Below are 16444 nucleotides of genomic sequence, written 5' to 3'. Positions count from 1 at the left end.
TCTTAAGTTACGTTTTAAGATGGTGACAAGTTATATGTGGGAACAAATATAATAGTGATGTTTCTGGGAAGAACAACAGTAAAGACAGGATTTTTTTCTGTGCTAAAGAAAATAAGCCAATAGAGACTTTTTAATATCTTTTTTTTTGGTAGACACGCCCCAGGCCCAGAACCTAGTAAGCAGCTCTGCCAGAGACTTCTTCCATCAGCCTAAGAGTAGGGACAGCGCTCTGTTCACATCCTTCTTCACTCCTATGGCCCCTTCAATTCTTGATTCCAACTTTCAAGGGGAGCAGGACATTCCAGATGAGTATATTTCTCTAGGTCCATTTTCAGAGCAACTTTTACCCACTGGAGACCACTACATAGCTTAAATATATCTTCTGTCTGTATGGTTCCTTGTCCTGCCTTTTCTAGTTCTCACTTCAAGCATCTCTTTTCCTAGTTTCAATCCACCATATTTAACCCTTTATGCATCATTTTCGGTATTAGCCTACACGCTAATCAATCCCCAGGACTCCTAGTCAAAACCAAGGACTCCAGCATTTCCTAGAAAGATACTTCAAAAGAAAGTTACAGAACAATATTAGCCCAGCTCCAAAGCAGAGCCTGCTCCACACTAGCCACCGTTTTCTATGATAAAAATCAGTCTGGCAACTGATTAGAGGAACAATAACAAAGAAACAGAAACAGCACAAGTTGGGGTGGGGGTTCAAAGTCTCCTTACCCCTCAGAATTGTGTATTCACAGAAAGCAAACAGGATCACAAACTCAAAGCTTGAATTCACCACCTACCTCCAGGTCTGCTAGGTCCACACTGAACAGCCCTTTCACTCTACGCAGCACGACCGGCTCCCTGTTATCCGTGTTCGCAGGAGTTTTAGCTGTTGCCCAACGCCATAAACAGTGCATTGTTATTACTGTAATCTCTTCCAGAACTAAAGAATTTTACAAGCAGTCATTACTCTTGTTTTAAATATAGGTTTTCAAAGAAAGAAAGGAGCCCGACAACAAGACAGCAATTATAACAGCAAGAGCTTTCAAGCTTCACAATGTCTAGACCAAGTCACTGAGCAAAAATAGTCTTCACTAGAGGAGTCAGCAGATATTCTAAATTAGAGCCGGTGCTCTATTTCTGACAGGAGAGCCTGGGAGCTTCTGTGCTTCCCTGCATGGCAGCTTTATTTGGGAGAGGACTGGGGGAGAGAGGGGAGGGGGAAAGACAGAGAGAAAAAGAGCATTGTTTCTCTAACACTGAGCTATAAAACTGCTTGCAATTCGGCTGTTTTTCAAAAGTGTTATGTCACAGATCAGCGCAATCTTGAAACACTCCCTCCAGCAACACCAGAAATGCAAAGGGAATCAGAACCATTTAAAAAAGAAAAAAAACCATGAACTTTCTTCTGATTTGTCCCTGACAAGCAGTGGGCCACAGGAAAGCCCTTCACCTGCACGCACCTCCTGCTTTGTACCTGCTGTTCCTGGTTAGACCGCAGAGGTGGCCAGGGAAGGGCTCTGTTGCAGCTGTTCTCCAACACGCTACAGGTACTTGGCAACTTCCCCAACTAGTTTCAGAGCCTAGAAGTCTCCAGAAGAGAGGGCTATGTGCCTAACGTGAATACATTATTACATTTGCGGGGGTTTCTTTCTCTCTGTAGCACTTTTCAGAAGCATTAAGAAGGAAACCCAGTGTGACTATTTCAGTTTTACAGACGAGCTAACAGCACCTTAGTGATGGGAAGTCATTCCCCAGTGTATCTTGTACAGCAGCACAGAGCCAGGTGTGGGACTCAGTTGTCCCCGTTTTCACTGTCTGACCTTCTCGGCCATCTCTTTAAAGGCTCCCTAGCCACCTCTCTCCCCAGTCATGTCATAGGCAGTGTGCACAAAGCTCAAGGAAACCATTATATATTTCTTAATAACTGACCTATTAAAGCTCCTTCTGTCAGTGATTTCCATTTTGAAAGCATTCAGCTGGAATGGGGTTCACATGCTGCATGAAATCTAAGCAACAGCAGGAATGATCCCGTGATACCTCTAACATTTCTGAAAGACAACTCATCACAGACAAACATCTCCCCTTCACTGACTGCTCATGCCCATGCCACAAACACCAACAGTGGCTGCATTGCTATTTTCTAAGCAGTGAAATAACAGTACAAAAAAAATCACTGCAAGAACAGAGCAATTGGTTTATTAGCCCAGCTATTTCCATTGCCCCCGGATTACAGCCTGTTCCAGCCTGCCTACCCAAAAATAATTTTAACGACCCAATGGGTATTGCAGTTCTCCTGTCCAGCTAATACAAATGCTACAGAAGCTGTCTGCAGCTGCACGAAATGGATGCACAAATTTTGAAAAATAACCATACATTTGGAATCACAGAGGAATTTAAATGCTTTGTACACCTCTTATATTTCTGTCCCAGAGAACAGAAGGAACGTAGTTCATTACACTGGTCATTGCTTGGGAGGGGGTAGCAAGAGAACATGAATAAAAATAATAAACAGCTGGAAAATGTTCTCTTCCTGCCTTAGACCAAAACCGAATTTGTTCACCCTTTTTAGTGACCACACATACAGAAGGGCAGTCTCAACCCTGTCTGCTCCCTGAATTAGCAGGATGTGGCAGATTTGAAGTGTCCACCTCCCTCCCCTCTTCTTCTACCCCTTCTCTTCACCTCTTCCCTTCCCCCAGTTCTGCAGGCATCACAAAGGATTTAAAAAAGAGCTACAAAGACATTCTTTTAGGCTCAGGCAATTCCAGTAACCTTAGAAACCAACAATAGTTGGGAGCCTGGCAGTTTGGCCACAGCAACAGGCTGCTTTTCTGCTCTCTCATTGTCACCGCTGCACCTTCAGTGTTGCTTCAACTGCTGTTATGAGAAGACCCCCATGAACTCTGGAAGGAGGCCAAAGGGAAGGGAGTATTTCAGCACTCCCACTGGGTGATCACTGCTTCTGGGAGAGAGGAAGCACCCGTTCCACCAAAGGTCCCCCTCTGTACCCACACAATCCCACCTTGCCTGAAAGTAAGTTCAGGAAACTAACTTAAACCCAGCAGGCAGCAGTGAAGGTCTCGAGAGGGCAGGAAGGTTCTGTGCGGAGGGTTGTCTTCCCCTTACCTGTACAACTTCTTTCCTCACGTTGACAATGTCTAACCAGTCATTGAATCGTGGGTAGCTGTTGAGCTCTGCTGTCCTGTCGTTCAGGGGCACGCTCAGCTTACACTGCCGCTGTCTGTGGATGTAGTCGATCAGTTTCACCTGTTGGGATCCAGAAAGCAAACAGTTAAGCTCCTTGGGCACTGTTTGTACAGTCCCTAGCCAAAGGGGATGCGAGTTTGGGAGTGGGGCTCTTTCATGATATAACACTGACATACTCTTACAAGCCTTCAAGGAAACTCATCCAGGGAAGCATTTCCCTCACACTGAGCATCCTTTTTCTTCAACCTTTCAGCAGAAGGCAGGACCTTGGAGGACCCATCCCTGCAGGACTCTTCTCTAAACCCGTCTCAACAAAAGTTTTGTGCGGAGGCTGGGTGTCATGTGGAAATATAAAAGGGTGTCCAAGCCATTTGAAACAATTAATTACATTCAGTTTAAAGGCAATGCACATGTATGTGCAACCTCATTCTGGATGCTGTGGGTGCTGCTAGTCTAACCTGCAGGACTGTCTGCCCTCTCATCCATTCCTTCCCATATGTTTGTTATATTCTCTTCCATCTGGCCTTCATTTGGGTAGAAGATCTGTAAGGTAGGAACAGCCAAAGTACCCAAGGCTCTGAGGCCTGCTATCTGATGGGCATTTCCTATTACAAAATCAACATCAAAAACAATTATCTTAAAAGAACAAAATTCAGGCAGTTGGACAAGATGATCGTTGTACATCTTCTACTCTATTCTGAAGTTTTATTCCAAAGCTTTTATCACCTGACCATCTCGTGCCAAATGCACTACACACAAACCTTCACTTCAGACACAGAAAAATAAAACGGCAAGAAGGAATATTATTTGTGCCTTATTGCTTATCAAAAAGAAAATATTCTCAAAAGGTTTCTCACTATGTCACACATTCCCGTGGGGCAGACTTAAGCTTCAAAACCTTCCTAACAAAACAATGCCTCAAAGCAAGTTAGCTGATCCATGATTTACAAACTATGTTCTTAGTCAACAAATTCTAGCATTTAGGACAAGATCAGACTTCAAATGAAAAGGAACAAACAAACATGGATTCTCTGACCACGATAATATCTCTCAAGTTTCTGCTCAAAATATTTTTGGTCTATGTATCTGAATGATGACATACATGACCTGTGTGCACAATCTCAGTTATACACGGGAAAGAGAATTAGATCATCTCTGCCTTCCCCAGATAAAGGATATGTCAGATATTATAGGGAAAATAGATACTGCATTTGATCTCAAGTGAACAACCCCTGTACAGAGCATAATGCTTTTGGCCTGCTCATCCGTTTGGGAGAGCTACTGCTTCCTAGTAAGTGTCCTAGAACAAATGCAAATTCTTCCTTGGCAGTATATGGGAATCACTCGTTTTATTGTAAGGGGGAAATTCTTTCTCCCTCTCATCTTGTTTACTGTGACCTAGTCCTGCAAATGTGTAATCATGAGGTTGATCCATGTGCTGTTACACACAACCCTGTTAAATAAGCAAGGCTCTGCAGGGGATAACGACAGAACACGCACAGAAACACAGTTAACCAGAAACGAGCACTGAGCAGCAGGACCTGTACTTGCACAGGGGAACTACACTCTGCTAAGTCATTACATTGCCAATCCTGTTCTTTAAAAATGGGTGATGAGACCATGTTTCTAGTGACAGTCACAATTTCTTGGGACTCAAGCCACTGTGGGCCTCAGTTTTTGCATATGGCCAAAGACTGGTAGTCAAGAGCAGGAAAAGCCCTGAAAGCCGTCCTTGGGATGGCAACAGATGGCAGCAGCATTGGACTGGAGGGACCCCACCCCAGTGGGGGAGTCCAGCACATCCAGCTGGATGTTTGTGGCTGCGACCTCAGCACTCAGCTATTGACACGTGAGTGGAAGCAGCAGATAGATCACTTGCCCTGGAGCTGCAGCTGAAGCCAGTGGAAGCCACGCGGCAGCAGCAGCCCCCAACCACAATACTGCACTGGATGTTTCTTGGAGGGCGGTTGCATGCTGGCAGCAGAACCACCACCAGTTCTGTGCAATGAAGCAAGCCAGCAGCTGTTGATAAGGCATTTCTAGCTCGTGCTTTCCTGTAAAGTTAGCTGAGGGGTTTGGTTTATGAGCAATCTGACTCCTCACAACTATCAGGTGTAACAGCAAGGTTTGTCTCTGCCCACACACTTCTGAATTCAGACAGTGGTGTCATGGAGTTTGAGATTTACCAAAAAGTGGGTTAATACAAACAAAAGTGATTCAAACTCCTCCTGCAATGAATACAGAAATGCAAAGCAGTGCCACTCTTAGGAGAGGCAGCTGTGCAATAAAAGGACTGCCATGGCCTGGAAGACTCAGCCATCCCTCCGCATTTACACTCTGACCGCCCAGCCGAAACCAGAGGAACCTTTTAACCAGAACTTCCTAACGTGGCATTGGAGCGTAAGACCTAAAAGAAATTACCTTGGAAATCCCACTCAATCGGTCTCAGTCTCAGTACCTCTTTTTACAAAAAGGGGATGATAGCACTTCCTCTTTTCCACCCTTTGCTTTCTCTAGCCAGACCCCACGCTGCAGAGCAGTGCAGGTTCTGCCGAAGGCAGCTGGGCTCCAAAGGGGCTGGCGCTGGGCTCAGCGGGGGCCCGGGCACCCCCGACAGCCACGTCCCCGTGCCTGCGCTCTGTGCCAGTTCGAGACGAGGCAGCTCGCTCCCTCGGCACAGGGCCACAGTGTGACTGTGACTGCTGAACGCTGCTGCAGCTCGTGCTGCCTGTACCCATACTCTTGAATTTGCTGTCAGCTGTACTCTCCCACACCGTTGCACCTCAGTTGTACACACCCCTAAATTAAGATGTCTCTGGAGTATGCATGCTCCGTTCCCTCAGAGTTAACTCAGCACAGGCACGGGACGCAGATGATGACACTGGCTGGCTCAGTCATGACCTTCTGCTTTCTCACTCTCATACGTATTTTCCCACAACAGCCTATCCAGCGAGCTCTCCCGTTCACACTCAGGTCAGAAAAGAGTTTGGAGATGCTGTTCCAAGGATCTTCCTGCTAAATGCTTGGTTTAATTTTTTTCTGCATCTCATCGTACTTTCTCCCCACTTTGTGGCTCGGCCTTGTATCACCCCCATTCTGACCCGGGACAGCCAGCTGGCCCGCACTCGATGCAGTGCGACCCTGCAGATCTACCGAGCCTTGACAAACAAGTCTGAGCACAGCTGGGGGGTGACTCCTGTATTATGGGGAGAGGCTCACACTACTGTCTCCTACAGTTAAAGCAATTGTTCACAGTTTAGACTGAACACTAACCATGGATCTTGACTGTCACTTTTGTCTATCACCTGCCCTAAAACTCCTTTTTTAACAGGGAAGACCTACGTTCTCATCATTAGGGTTTCATTCCACTCAAGATACTTGGTTCTGTTCTTACTGCCTCCAAACGCATCATATTTGCATCCTGGCTCTTCCCTCGAAAGACATTAGGGAGGAAGGGATTAGAATGAGAAAGAGGGACTTTGCTGCGGGTGAAGATGGGAACAGGATAGTCAAAGCCCTGACAGAAGCGAGGGGAGCGCATCTGCCCTTCTGAGAGAAGAGGGGATCTTGGCAACCCATAGGCTAGAAGTGGGGTTAACAGAGAACACGGAGTGGGAATGGAGGCAACAGGAACAACGAAGAACTGGTATGAATAGAGGAGGAAGGTCCCCTAGTAAGAGACAGAAGGAAGAGGTCGCAGGAAGTTTGAGGACTACCCAATAGCCCCCAACATGCCAGAAGTCAGCCCACATAAATCAAGAATAGCTTCCCAGCAGTGCAATATGTCACGGAAAGGGGAAGGAAGACGGAAATCACCCAAGCCTTCTCTTTTTCTGGAGGCCATTCCAAGCGAGATTCGATGACGATACGCACTTTGATAGACAAACTGCAACCACAAAATCCAGCCAAAGGCAAACAAGTCAGCTGTGCGTTTGTAAGCCACGGTATGTAGAATTCCCAGGGTACTGTGGCATGTTACTGCTTCTTCCCCCGGGTCACCTCACCCCTTCCCCATTCCTGGGCATACCTCAAGGTTGCTGAGCACCTAGGGAGAGAAGCAAGATTGTTTGCACAGTGGTTTTGAAACTGGTACAGCCAGCTGTGACAGGCCTATGTGTAAAAGCAGCAGCTCAGCTCCTCGGTGTGATTGTAATCTTATTATTTTAGTGTAGGGCCTCCCATCAGGCAAGATGTATTTTCCTGGAAGAAGGATAAGATATCAGCATACTCTCTGAAGCTAGAGCTCCAAGCTTACTTATATGTAACATTAATTATATGCAATGCCTTAAAAGTAGCACATGACCCAGTATAAAGCAGGGAACGGCAAGCACTGACAGTGGCAAGAAAAAGTGTGAGAATCTGTTCCAAAAATGATGGTGGAAGGCAAAACGGACTTAGCATCTATTTATAAACTAAAAATCACAAATTAAGTAAAAGAAATTACACAAAAATATATGGCCCCGCGTCATCCTGTTACAATCTGCAGTACCACGAGGACAGCATGCTGCTTTGAGGAGGGATGTTCTTGAGGTACAGTCACTATTGCATTCCCCACAAACGTTCTCCTCACAAGTTTCAGTGTAACGCTAGAAGCATCACATCTCATGAGTAAGAGAATAGACCTTGGCTCCAGTGAGCTGGACTCCACTCCTAGCTCTGCTGCTGACCTGCTGTCTGACCATGAGCAAATTAAATCATCTGTCTCCTCTTCCATGCAAGCTTGTGGCTCTGCCTGCTTGTATCGCATAAACTCCCTGGAGCAGGTGCTGTCTGCAACTATTTTCGTACTGCTTAAAAAAATATGGATTCCAATGTTTCCACTTGACAAGTCTCATCCATAGCATAAACTAGAAGGATACTGCTGGAAGGTACTCTATGCAGCACAGATTTCAATGTCAAACTGCTCTTCTTCATTGGGATATAACAAAAAAATAATTCACAAAAATGGGAAAGTGGTCTGACAGCACAGATCTGGGTATCTTAGATCGCCAAGTCTGGTTTTCCCATGATAAGTCCTTCACATTTACTCTTCAAGTCCAAATTTGTTTTCCCCTAGTCCTATAAATAGTATATTTGCATTCTCTTCCCACCCTACATGCACCACGCTTCTCCCCTAGGATGAATTTCAATTCGTTACTTCCTGCCCAGACTTTTAACTAAACTACATGGTTTGGCTTTAATAGCTGAGCTGTTGCAAAACCCTTTTCTGAGAATATAATAAAACTTCTGGGTTCAGTGACGCACGTAAAAACCCACAAACAACATGCAGGTCTCCAACCACAAACTAGACAGAGAGATAAAGCCAATAGTAAGCTATTCACTGCCTGCTTGCCAACTACTCATCGCAAATGGCAAGCCCCACAACAGAAGCAGCGATACTCCAACTGCCTTAAACCCACAGAGCTGGGAAAAAACAAGAACAGAGAGAGGATACGGAGCAGCTGGAGCAAATGGCTGCTTACAGGGTGTGCTCCGTTCGAGCCCTCCTTCTCTGTGCCTGGTGTAACTCATGGCCAGGACACCCAGTTCTCATTTGCTCCAAGAACTGCAAGGTGCGGTCCTGGATGCACGTTTATTTCCTCCTTACAGCACTTTTAAAATGAATATCCCTTTACAGCATATGTGAGAATCAGGCCCAAGATGTTTAGGAAAAAACTGCCAAGCCTGTACTTTTTTATTTATACAAAATAAACAGCAGATCTCTTGAGATACAAGTTTGCCCATATCCATGACCTCAAGCCAACAGTTGGGAGTTTAAACAACTATGAACAAAAACCAAACATACACAGGTTTTTCAGTTGCACTTCTGCAGACATGACACAAGAAAGCAACAGCATCTGTAAAACTAGTTCACTGACATCAGGGTGCAAAATTAAGAAGTCCTTGGCAGGCAAGGAGATATTACAAGCATGATTTGGAAGAATTCAGTATTCAAGCTGCAGCCTAAATATTTCTGACCTCTGGTAAATTGATCAGAAATCACATTCTAGCTGCATTTGTCAGAGAATGTTACTGTTACGGTCCCTAACCAGAGAAAATAAGCTTCATGCATCTGGGGGTCAAGTGTCTCTCAGCTTCTTGTCAATTATGCTTTATTCATGTTTAGAAAAGTGGCATCTTATTCCAGCAGTCATTAAAAGGCAAGCACGCTAAATCTACTGCAGCTTTTGCACTTGGCCAAAGCCCAACCAGTCTGAATTTAATGCACTTGATCCAAACAGGGAGAAAGGAGCAGAGGATAGAAGAGTTTGCGTTTTTCTTAAGTCTTCCCTAGCTCATTCCCGTGTTTTTAATCCACATATTTTGGAATACCCTATAAAAGCAGGGAGAATAATTATTTTCAATTCACAAAAAAAAGGGAAACTGAGGCACAGAATGGAAACTATACATTAAACAACTTAGGGACAGCCAGAGGGACTCTGATAAGGACTCTACTACAGCAAAGTGCCAGCCGAAGATTCCTTCAGAATATCAACAGTTAGAGACCAAGCTGGATTCTCTTATTATTTCACAACTAAATGCCACGTTTTCACACTTGCACAAGACTTACAATGTTCTGCTCACTGATGCCTACAACTTTTCTTGATGACTTGAAACATATGCAGTGTTTAGAAGAGGGTTTTCTGCAATACCCAAAACAAACAACTGTCATTATTTAATCAACAAATCAAGCACATGTTCAAAAGCAGATCGTATTTCTTCTGTCCCAGGAGATGAAATCTCACGGAGTCTGGCAGCACTTGAAAAGACGATAAATCCGAGCTTACAGCAATACTTCCAAGCCTACAACCACTTACTGCCTTGCAATTTAACAAGCCGGTGGCTGAAGTTTTAAAAGGATCAGATCAATGTATGACCCAGCTCTTACATGTGGCTAAGAGAAATGCAAATCATCTATCTTCCTTCAGACAGGAATTAATCAGGAAGGAACTGCTCTATTAACCTCCTGCCAAGAACAGGACCCAGAGGGCAAGGGTGCGCTCTCTGACGCGCCAGACAACAGCTGCTGCTGTAGCAGGACACTGCACTAGCTGGGTCAGTATCTCAGGGAGGGAGGTTCTGCATTTCTGCCTCCTGAAACAGAAGACAAAACTTCTGAACTTGGAGCTGTTCTGCATGGGACACAGGGGAAAGTAAGATGAGTCATTTTAAGGCATCCAGTGAAAGTGGATTCACTTCACACCTTTAGCTGACTCTTACCTATTTTCCCCAGTGCCATTATACAGACAAACCCCAAGGCAGACCAAAAAAGATCTTGAGCAACCTGAGCACTGAAGAGAACACAAAAACGTCAGAATCTGACTTGCCAAATTTGTCTCTGAAGTCATGCTCGGCAACCATGTGAGAAACCGATAAAGATCTCAGCAACCATTCAGGGACCAGCAGCAATGTGAGTGTACTTCAGGACACTTTTTTCAAAGTCATCTGAGTTGAAAAAGGAAAAAGGTACAACTGAGTTGATCCGTGCAAAGGAAAGAACTAGTATTTCATTTTTATAGAGCAAGCTATTCTGTATGCACGGCTGCTTGCTTTGAGGTATGAAAGCTGAGAGCTGGGGAAGAACCTTTGATCTGCACAAGAGCTCAGAAGGCCTCTGTGCAGATGGCCGGCACGACAGCCACCTTCCTGACCTCGCCGGGGCAAGGCACGCACAGCGGCTCGCTCCCAAGTACAGCCCAGCAGTGAGGGAAACCGGCGCTGCTGAGACACCGTTGTTGCTATCCACTCTGCCTCAGGTTCCCATCTTCGACATGGCCATAAGAACAGACCTTCTCTTTCGTGGGTTTTGGGAAGACGATCCCAACAGAGCTAATAAGTCACCTGGATACCACCGTAGAGGGAGGGAACACCGAACTGGCGGGAAGCAGCAAACACCACAGTTGTAGAAATGCTGGCTGGTTTCTCCAGTTAGGACTGAAATGCAGCAATGCTAAGTGTGTCCAGAGCCCAAGCCTCCCTGCTGTGCAGTAATCAAGGCAATGACAGTTCACCATCAGAGCACTGCTGAGCCTCAACACTCCTCTGGGGCCAGAGGAGACCCAAAGAAATACACCAGGACGAAGTGCCCGACCAGAGGAGACATGAATAAGGCCAAAGAATCATTATGCAGAAATAGTCCTGAGGTTTTCCTGGTCTGTCCTGCAAACTGTGCACAGAGCCAGGAGCAGATGTACGGAGGATCACAAGACATAGCTTCTAGTCTCAGCTCTGCCAGGGATCTGCAGACACAGGGCAAGCCGCTTCACACGTGCCTGCAAGGCTCCCTGTTCAGTCAACCACCCTAAACAGTTCTGATTCACAGTAACGGTCTGCAGTACCCTTCAACTAACAACAAATCAACTGTCTTTGCAACTCCTGTGTGCCACACAACCCAACATTGATCTGTTCCTTCTGTGAACTTAAGCTTTAAGCAGCTGACTCATTTGAATGCCCCCGGCTATCTGAATTATTATCATCATCTGATCATAGCATCACCAAGCAGCAACTGAAGTCTCAGAAATTCTCATTTCCCCCCTGTGTTCAGAGGACTAGCTTGTTGCACGTATAGGTATAAAGATACCTTATAACAACATGGACTGTTCCCTTTCCAGTATAGGGAGAACTAAGCCAATGCCTGGTTTTCACTGGTTTAAAACCAAATCTGCCTGGTGAAATGGAGAGAGGGGGTCTGTACCCTTTGAACATGGCATATGCTCAGTTTGCAGCGAAAACTCATCCAAACCTGTTCATAGAACATTTCGTTCGACCACACAGAAAACCATCCTTCCCATCTGTGCTTTCATTAGGAACACGCAGATGATGCAGGATTCAGCTGGAGCATCTTACGATCTCACAAACTTCAAAGCTACCTTGAATCCAGAATTCAAACAGCTCTTTTCAAGGCAAGCGCAAGAGCTGCACAGGAGCAAAACACACAACCCAAAATAAGATGAAAAGATGCAAAAAAAAACGTTTCAAACTGTTTGTATCCTAAAAAATGAGGTCACTCAATTTCTCACCCACATGGCTTTGCCCTCAAAAATAACTGAATCCACTAAAGGATGACGTTTTGACATGTATCTTCACCAGCCATATATGAGTAAGACCAAGCCAGCAGATAAGACATTACAAATAAATATCTGGTAGCAGATTCGTGTGTTTATTTGAGATGGTAGCTGAGGAAAGGAGCTCGCATACGTGTCAGACACTGACCTGCAGTCTGTGGAATTCACATTCACTTACTTGAACCCTGCTGACTCATTCAGCAAGGAAGCGTGGCCGAGTGAGCAGGACTCCTGTCCGAGATGTGAGGCCTGGCTTCTAGTTCTGGCTCTGCTAAAACAGCAGCCAGAGTACTCCCTTCCCTGGGCCTGTTTCCTGTCCGCCTCTCCACTGATCATAAAGGGCAATCAAAGGCACCACGTGCGCAGGTTACTGCTACGCTGGACCACAGGGCAGCCCCCTTTGAAAAAGACACTTGCAGAATGGTGCCGCTGCTTTGAATGCCAAAACCAGCTGATGAACGTTAACATGCTCGCAAGACCCCATGAGACAGCATCTCATTAAAAATAAGAAAGAGAAAGGAGGATTAAAAATAATTTGCACAAAGTCAAGGAGCAGTTCTAAAAACAGGTCACGGAAGACCTAACTTTCAGTCCTCTCATCTAACCACTAGATCATGGCAACATTGACTGCGATGGAGCTTCTGAAAAGCAGAGGAGATCAGAGCGATGACACAGATGGGAACAAGCACTCTGGGGGTGCCGCTCTGCAGGCCCCAGCATGCCACAGCCAGGGAGCTGTGGTACCTCACACGCCGGAGGGTCTACGCGTGGAGTTTGATGCCAGCCTTACTTGCAGCGGCTTCCGCACAGAAACAACTGACGGCCTGCTGCTTCTGCAGAACCTGGGTGTCCAGGCTGACTTAAGGACTTTTGGTTTTACTTGTAAAAGAAAAGGAAACAGTTCCTCAATGCATTGCTAAACAAACCCTGCAAAACAGGGCCCAGCACAAGCCAGCAGAGAAATGTACAGACAAGGTATGCTCTGGAGGGGAAAAAAAAGCCTTAAGAGAAATTAGTAAATAAAAGCAGAGAGAGGTAGAGGGATAGGGAGAGGTGGAACACCAGATGGATGGATTTTCCTTTGAACCTTCAGTCATGCCTGAGGCTGACACAATAGCCACTGCCCAAACACTACAGTATGTTATTTCTGCTTTGTCAGATGATGCAGACAGCATCATTTCTGGGTCACTTGGAGGCCACATACCATCTCTTTTCTCTCCCCTCTTTTCTTTTTCACAATTCCAGAGACTGAGAGCTGTAAACACGCAGTTGAGGCCTCCCCAGCTAAAAGTGGGAGCGGGAGGATGAAACTGCACCATCAAGTGGTTCCCTGTACCTGATAACATGATTCTCTTCAAAGATTTCATCCTAGGGAGGCATCCGAGCCTAATGCAGCTGCGGAACAGTCCTCTTCTTAAATATCAAAGATTTCACACCCACCACACACTAAAAATGAAAGCCCTCCCCCTTCCTTTTTAACCTGAGGACGTGCAACTGCAACAGAATGACTGAGTGCTCTGCAAGACTAAGAACTGTACTTGCCATTTGCTGCAACCCTGCTGCTGCCACATCAGATCTCCAGCTCAGCCGCCTCTCAGCTCAGACTCCTCTCCAGCACCCATCTAGCTGCTTTAGCTCAGCCACGCTTCTTTAGGCTTAACTGTATTTCCATACGGAGCACAGGAAGACTGATACTTCCTCCTGCACAAAGCGGATGCTGAAGGACACCATTACTCCAAACTGGCCTACGGACCTGTTAAGGTTTCCCATCCACTCATGAAATTAGTGCACGTGCCATTTAGCAGGCTTATGGATTTACCCTGCTATGAAGAATACTTCTGTCCAAGCACAGCACACCTCCTGTTCTCACTCATTTAATTCCTTCCACAGAGTTCCCAGATCCTGTATCTGTTCAAATGCAGCCAAATCTCAACCAACTCAAACTGGGTGACCATCTGGAAGAGTATCACCATCAGTCCGGAACCTGGTCAACAGCTAAAGCTTCCCAAAGCCTAGTTCAGCAGAGTCTTGGCCCTCAACCAAGGTCTTTAACGATAAGTTAACAAGCATCTGTCAGAAATGGACTAGGCAGAGCTACTCATGCCTTTGGCAAGACAGCAAAAAGGATCTCCTGAGATCCCTTCCAGGGATTCTACATTGGCTGAGACACTGACCCGTATCCTAACAGCACTGAAAGAAATCCGGGGAGCCTCGAGAAATGACAGACTTCCATCTCCGTGCCCCAAGCAAAGATCAGGCCTGAATAAATCTTTCTTAACAGCTGGGGAAACCTAGACTCGGATCCTTGCCCTCCCTCCTATTTCTTGCATGCTCCTAAGCAAACCAGTGCAGACCAGATCCCCTGGAGGCTTCAACAGCGAGTGAGGAGCTCACATACTTTGATGGTTCCGCATCTTGTACTCTCCGAGGCGCAGTTCCTGGTTTGTTAGAGCGTACACAGTGCTACCCTACTTCATCGAGCTGGGGAAGAGGGAGGGGTTTATGAGGTGCTCAGACCCTAATACAACACAGGCTTCTCAAAGTATTACAGACAAACAATTACTTGTCCAAATTATCTGCTGTAGCCTGTAAAGTTATACAGAGGTGAATGCAGCCCAAAGATAACACTAATACTATGCTTCTCCCTATAACTACAATTGTTCAGTGTCTTGGCAAATCCATTGCATCTCTCCTCCCATAAAGAAAACAACTACCCCAAATCCCCTGCCGGTTTACGATGACTGCAGCCAGAAAGCAGCAAGTGGCAGGGAGAAAGATTACAAAACCTCCGTAATCTGGAGAGGAAACACCAGGTCATGTTTTGGGGATAGGGGTTGTGTTACAACTCATGGATCTCTCTGTAAAATTCAAAACTTAAAGTGCCTCTAAAGATAATATCCTCCATCATTTTTATGAATGCACTGATCATTCTCACATGTGTAAAAGAACTCTCAAGTGTATTTGATAGTGTGGTGGGGGAGGCAGGAATAAAGAAACCAACAACCTGTGCATGTGTAAACTTGCAGCACCAATAAAGAAGTAGAGTTTACAGCCAAAAATATAAAGCCAGACATTTCCTTCAGCAAGGTCAGGAAGGGAATGACTAATTCTAGGTCCCCGTCCCATTCTTGCACTTCCCTTTCCTCTTCATTGCAAGCCTCATCCTGCAAGGTGCTGAGCACCCACAGCTCTCATCAGAGACAGTGAGGGACCAAGGGGCAAGACCTTGCATGACTAGCCTGAAAGCTCCCAGTGCTCGCTCTGAAGGAACTGAGCTCCTTTAATGAAGCAGTTTATTGCCCAGGATGCTGTCCCTAATCCCAAACGTTTTTTTCACATTTCTCTTCCCCTTGCCTTCCCAACCATCTCCCTTTCATCTTACACATTTCTGTTTCTGAAGCCTCAATAAAACAAAATACATTCACAAACCTCCTGTCTCTTCCATTCCCCCAAGTATTGGCTGGGGAATGAGTTAGATCAGCAGCTTGTTCTCTGCAGCACTTGGGCTTACTAGCAGACCAAGGGAAGGCAACAAAACACAACAAAATCAAATCCTCTGCTTGTTTGACTCAATTATTTGAGCATTTCAAGATTTCCACCTTCCCCTCCTCCCTCCGACACACACACTTCCCCAAACATCTGCTGGGCTGGACTTTGGGGAAGAGGTTTATACAGAAAACGTTTAAGTCTACATAGGAGCAGGCTGCAGGTCTTAGATCTGGAGATGCTATGTCTCTGTACCCTGGGAAATCTTAGCTAAGAAACCTTACTCTGTGAAATGCTCCAAATCATTAGCTTTCCACCAGAAAGAATGGAGTTATTTTGGCAAGGACTGGGGTCACATTTCTCTTTTCACAGACACTGCGTGAGAAAGCTGCCATGGCTCACTGCTCACATTTTGTTTTTCCAAAAATCTCTTTGGGGCTCTGTCTTACTGGTTAACGTTTGCCTGTAGCAACCACAGGAGGTTTCAACCATTATTTTAAGTACAAATACAGGATTTAGAGTGGAGACACCTGAATTCAGACTCCCATCCCACAAGAGAACATTTTTTATTTGTGACTCTGAGACTTTCATCTAAACCATGTCATGCCCACTTAGAAAGTGGAGGAAAATATAGTTGCTGGCCTAGTAAGAGTTGTATGACAATAAATACACAGGAGACCGATAAGCAACAATTGGCCACACAACAGACA

The 16444-nt window shown here is 45.6% G+C and overlaps 1 protein-coding gene across 1 annotated transcript in view; it reads right to left on the bottom strand.

Moving 5' to 3' along the window:
- KSR1 (kinase suppressor of ras 1) overlaps nt 1–16444 on the bottom strand; it is a 62799-nt gene that overhangs the window by 25704 nt on the left and 20651 nt on the right. The window contains exon 2 of the mRNA XM_068415358.1: nt 3124–3264. Coding sequence (XP_068271459.1) covers nt 3124–3264 — 141 coding nt within the window. The remainder of the gene's footprint in view (nt 1–3123; nt 3265–16444) is intronic.

The sequence above is a fragment of the Nyctibius grandis genome, chromosome 18, assembly GCF_013368605.1.
Source record: "Nyctibius grandis isolate bNycGra1 chromosome 18, bNycGra1.pri, whole genome shotgun sequence".
Lineage (NCBI taxonomy): Eukaryota > Metazoa > Chordata > Aves > Nyctibiiformes > Nyctibiidae > Nyctibius > Nyctibius grandis.
This window is presented reverse-complemented; position numbering and strand designations above follow the sequence as displayed.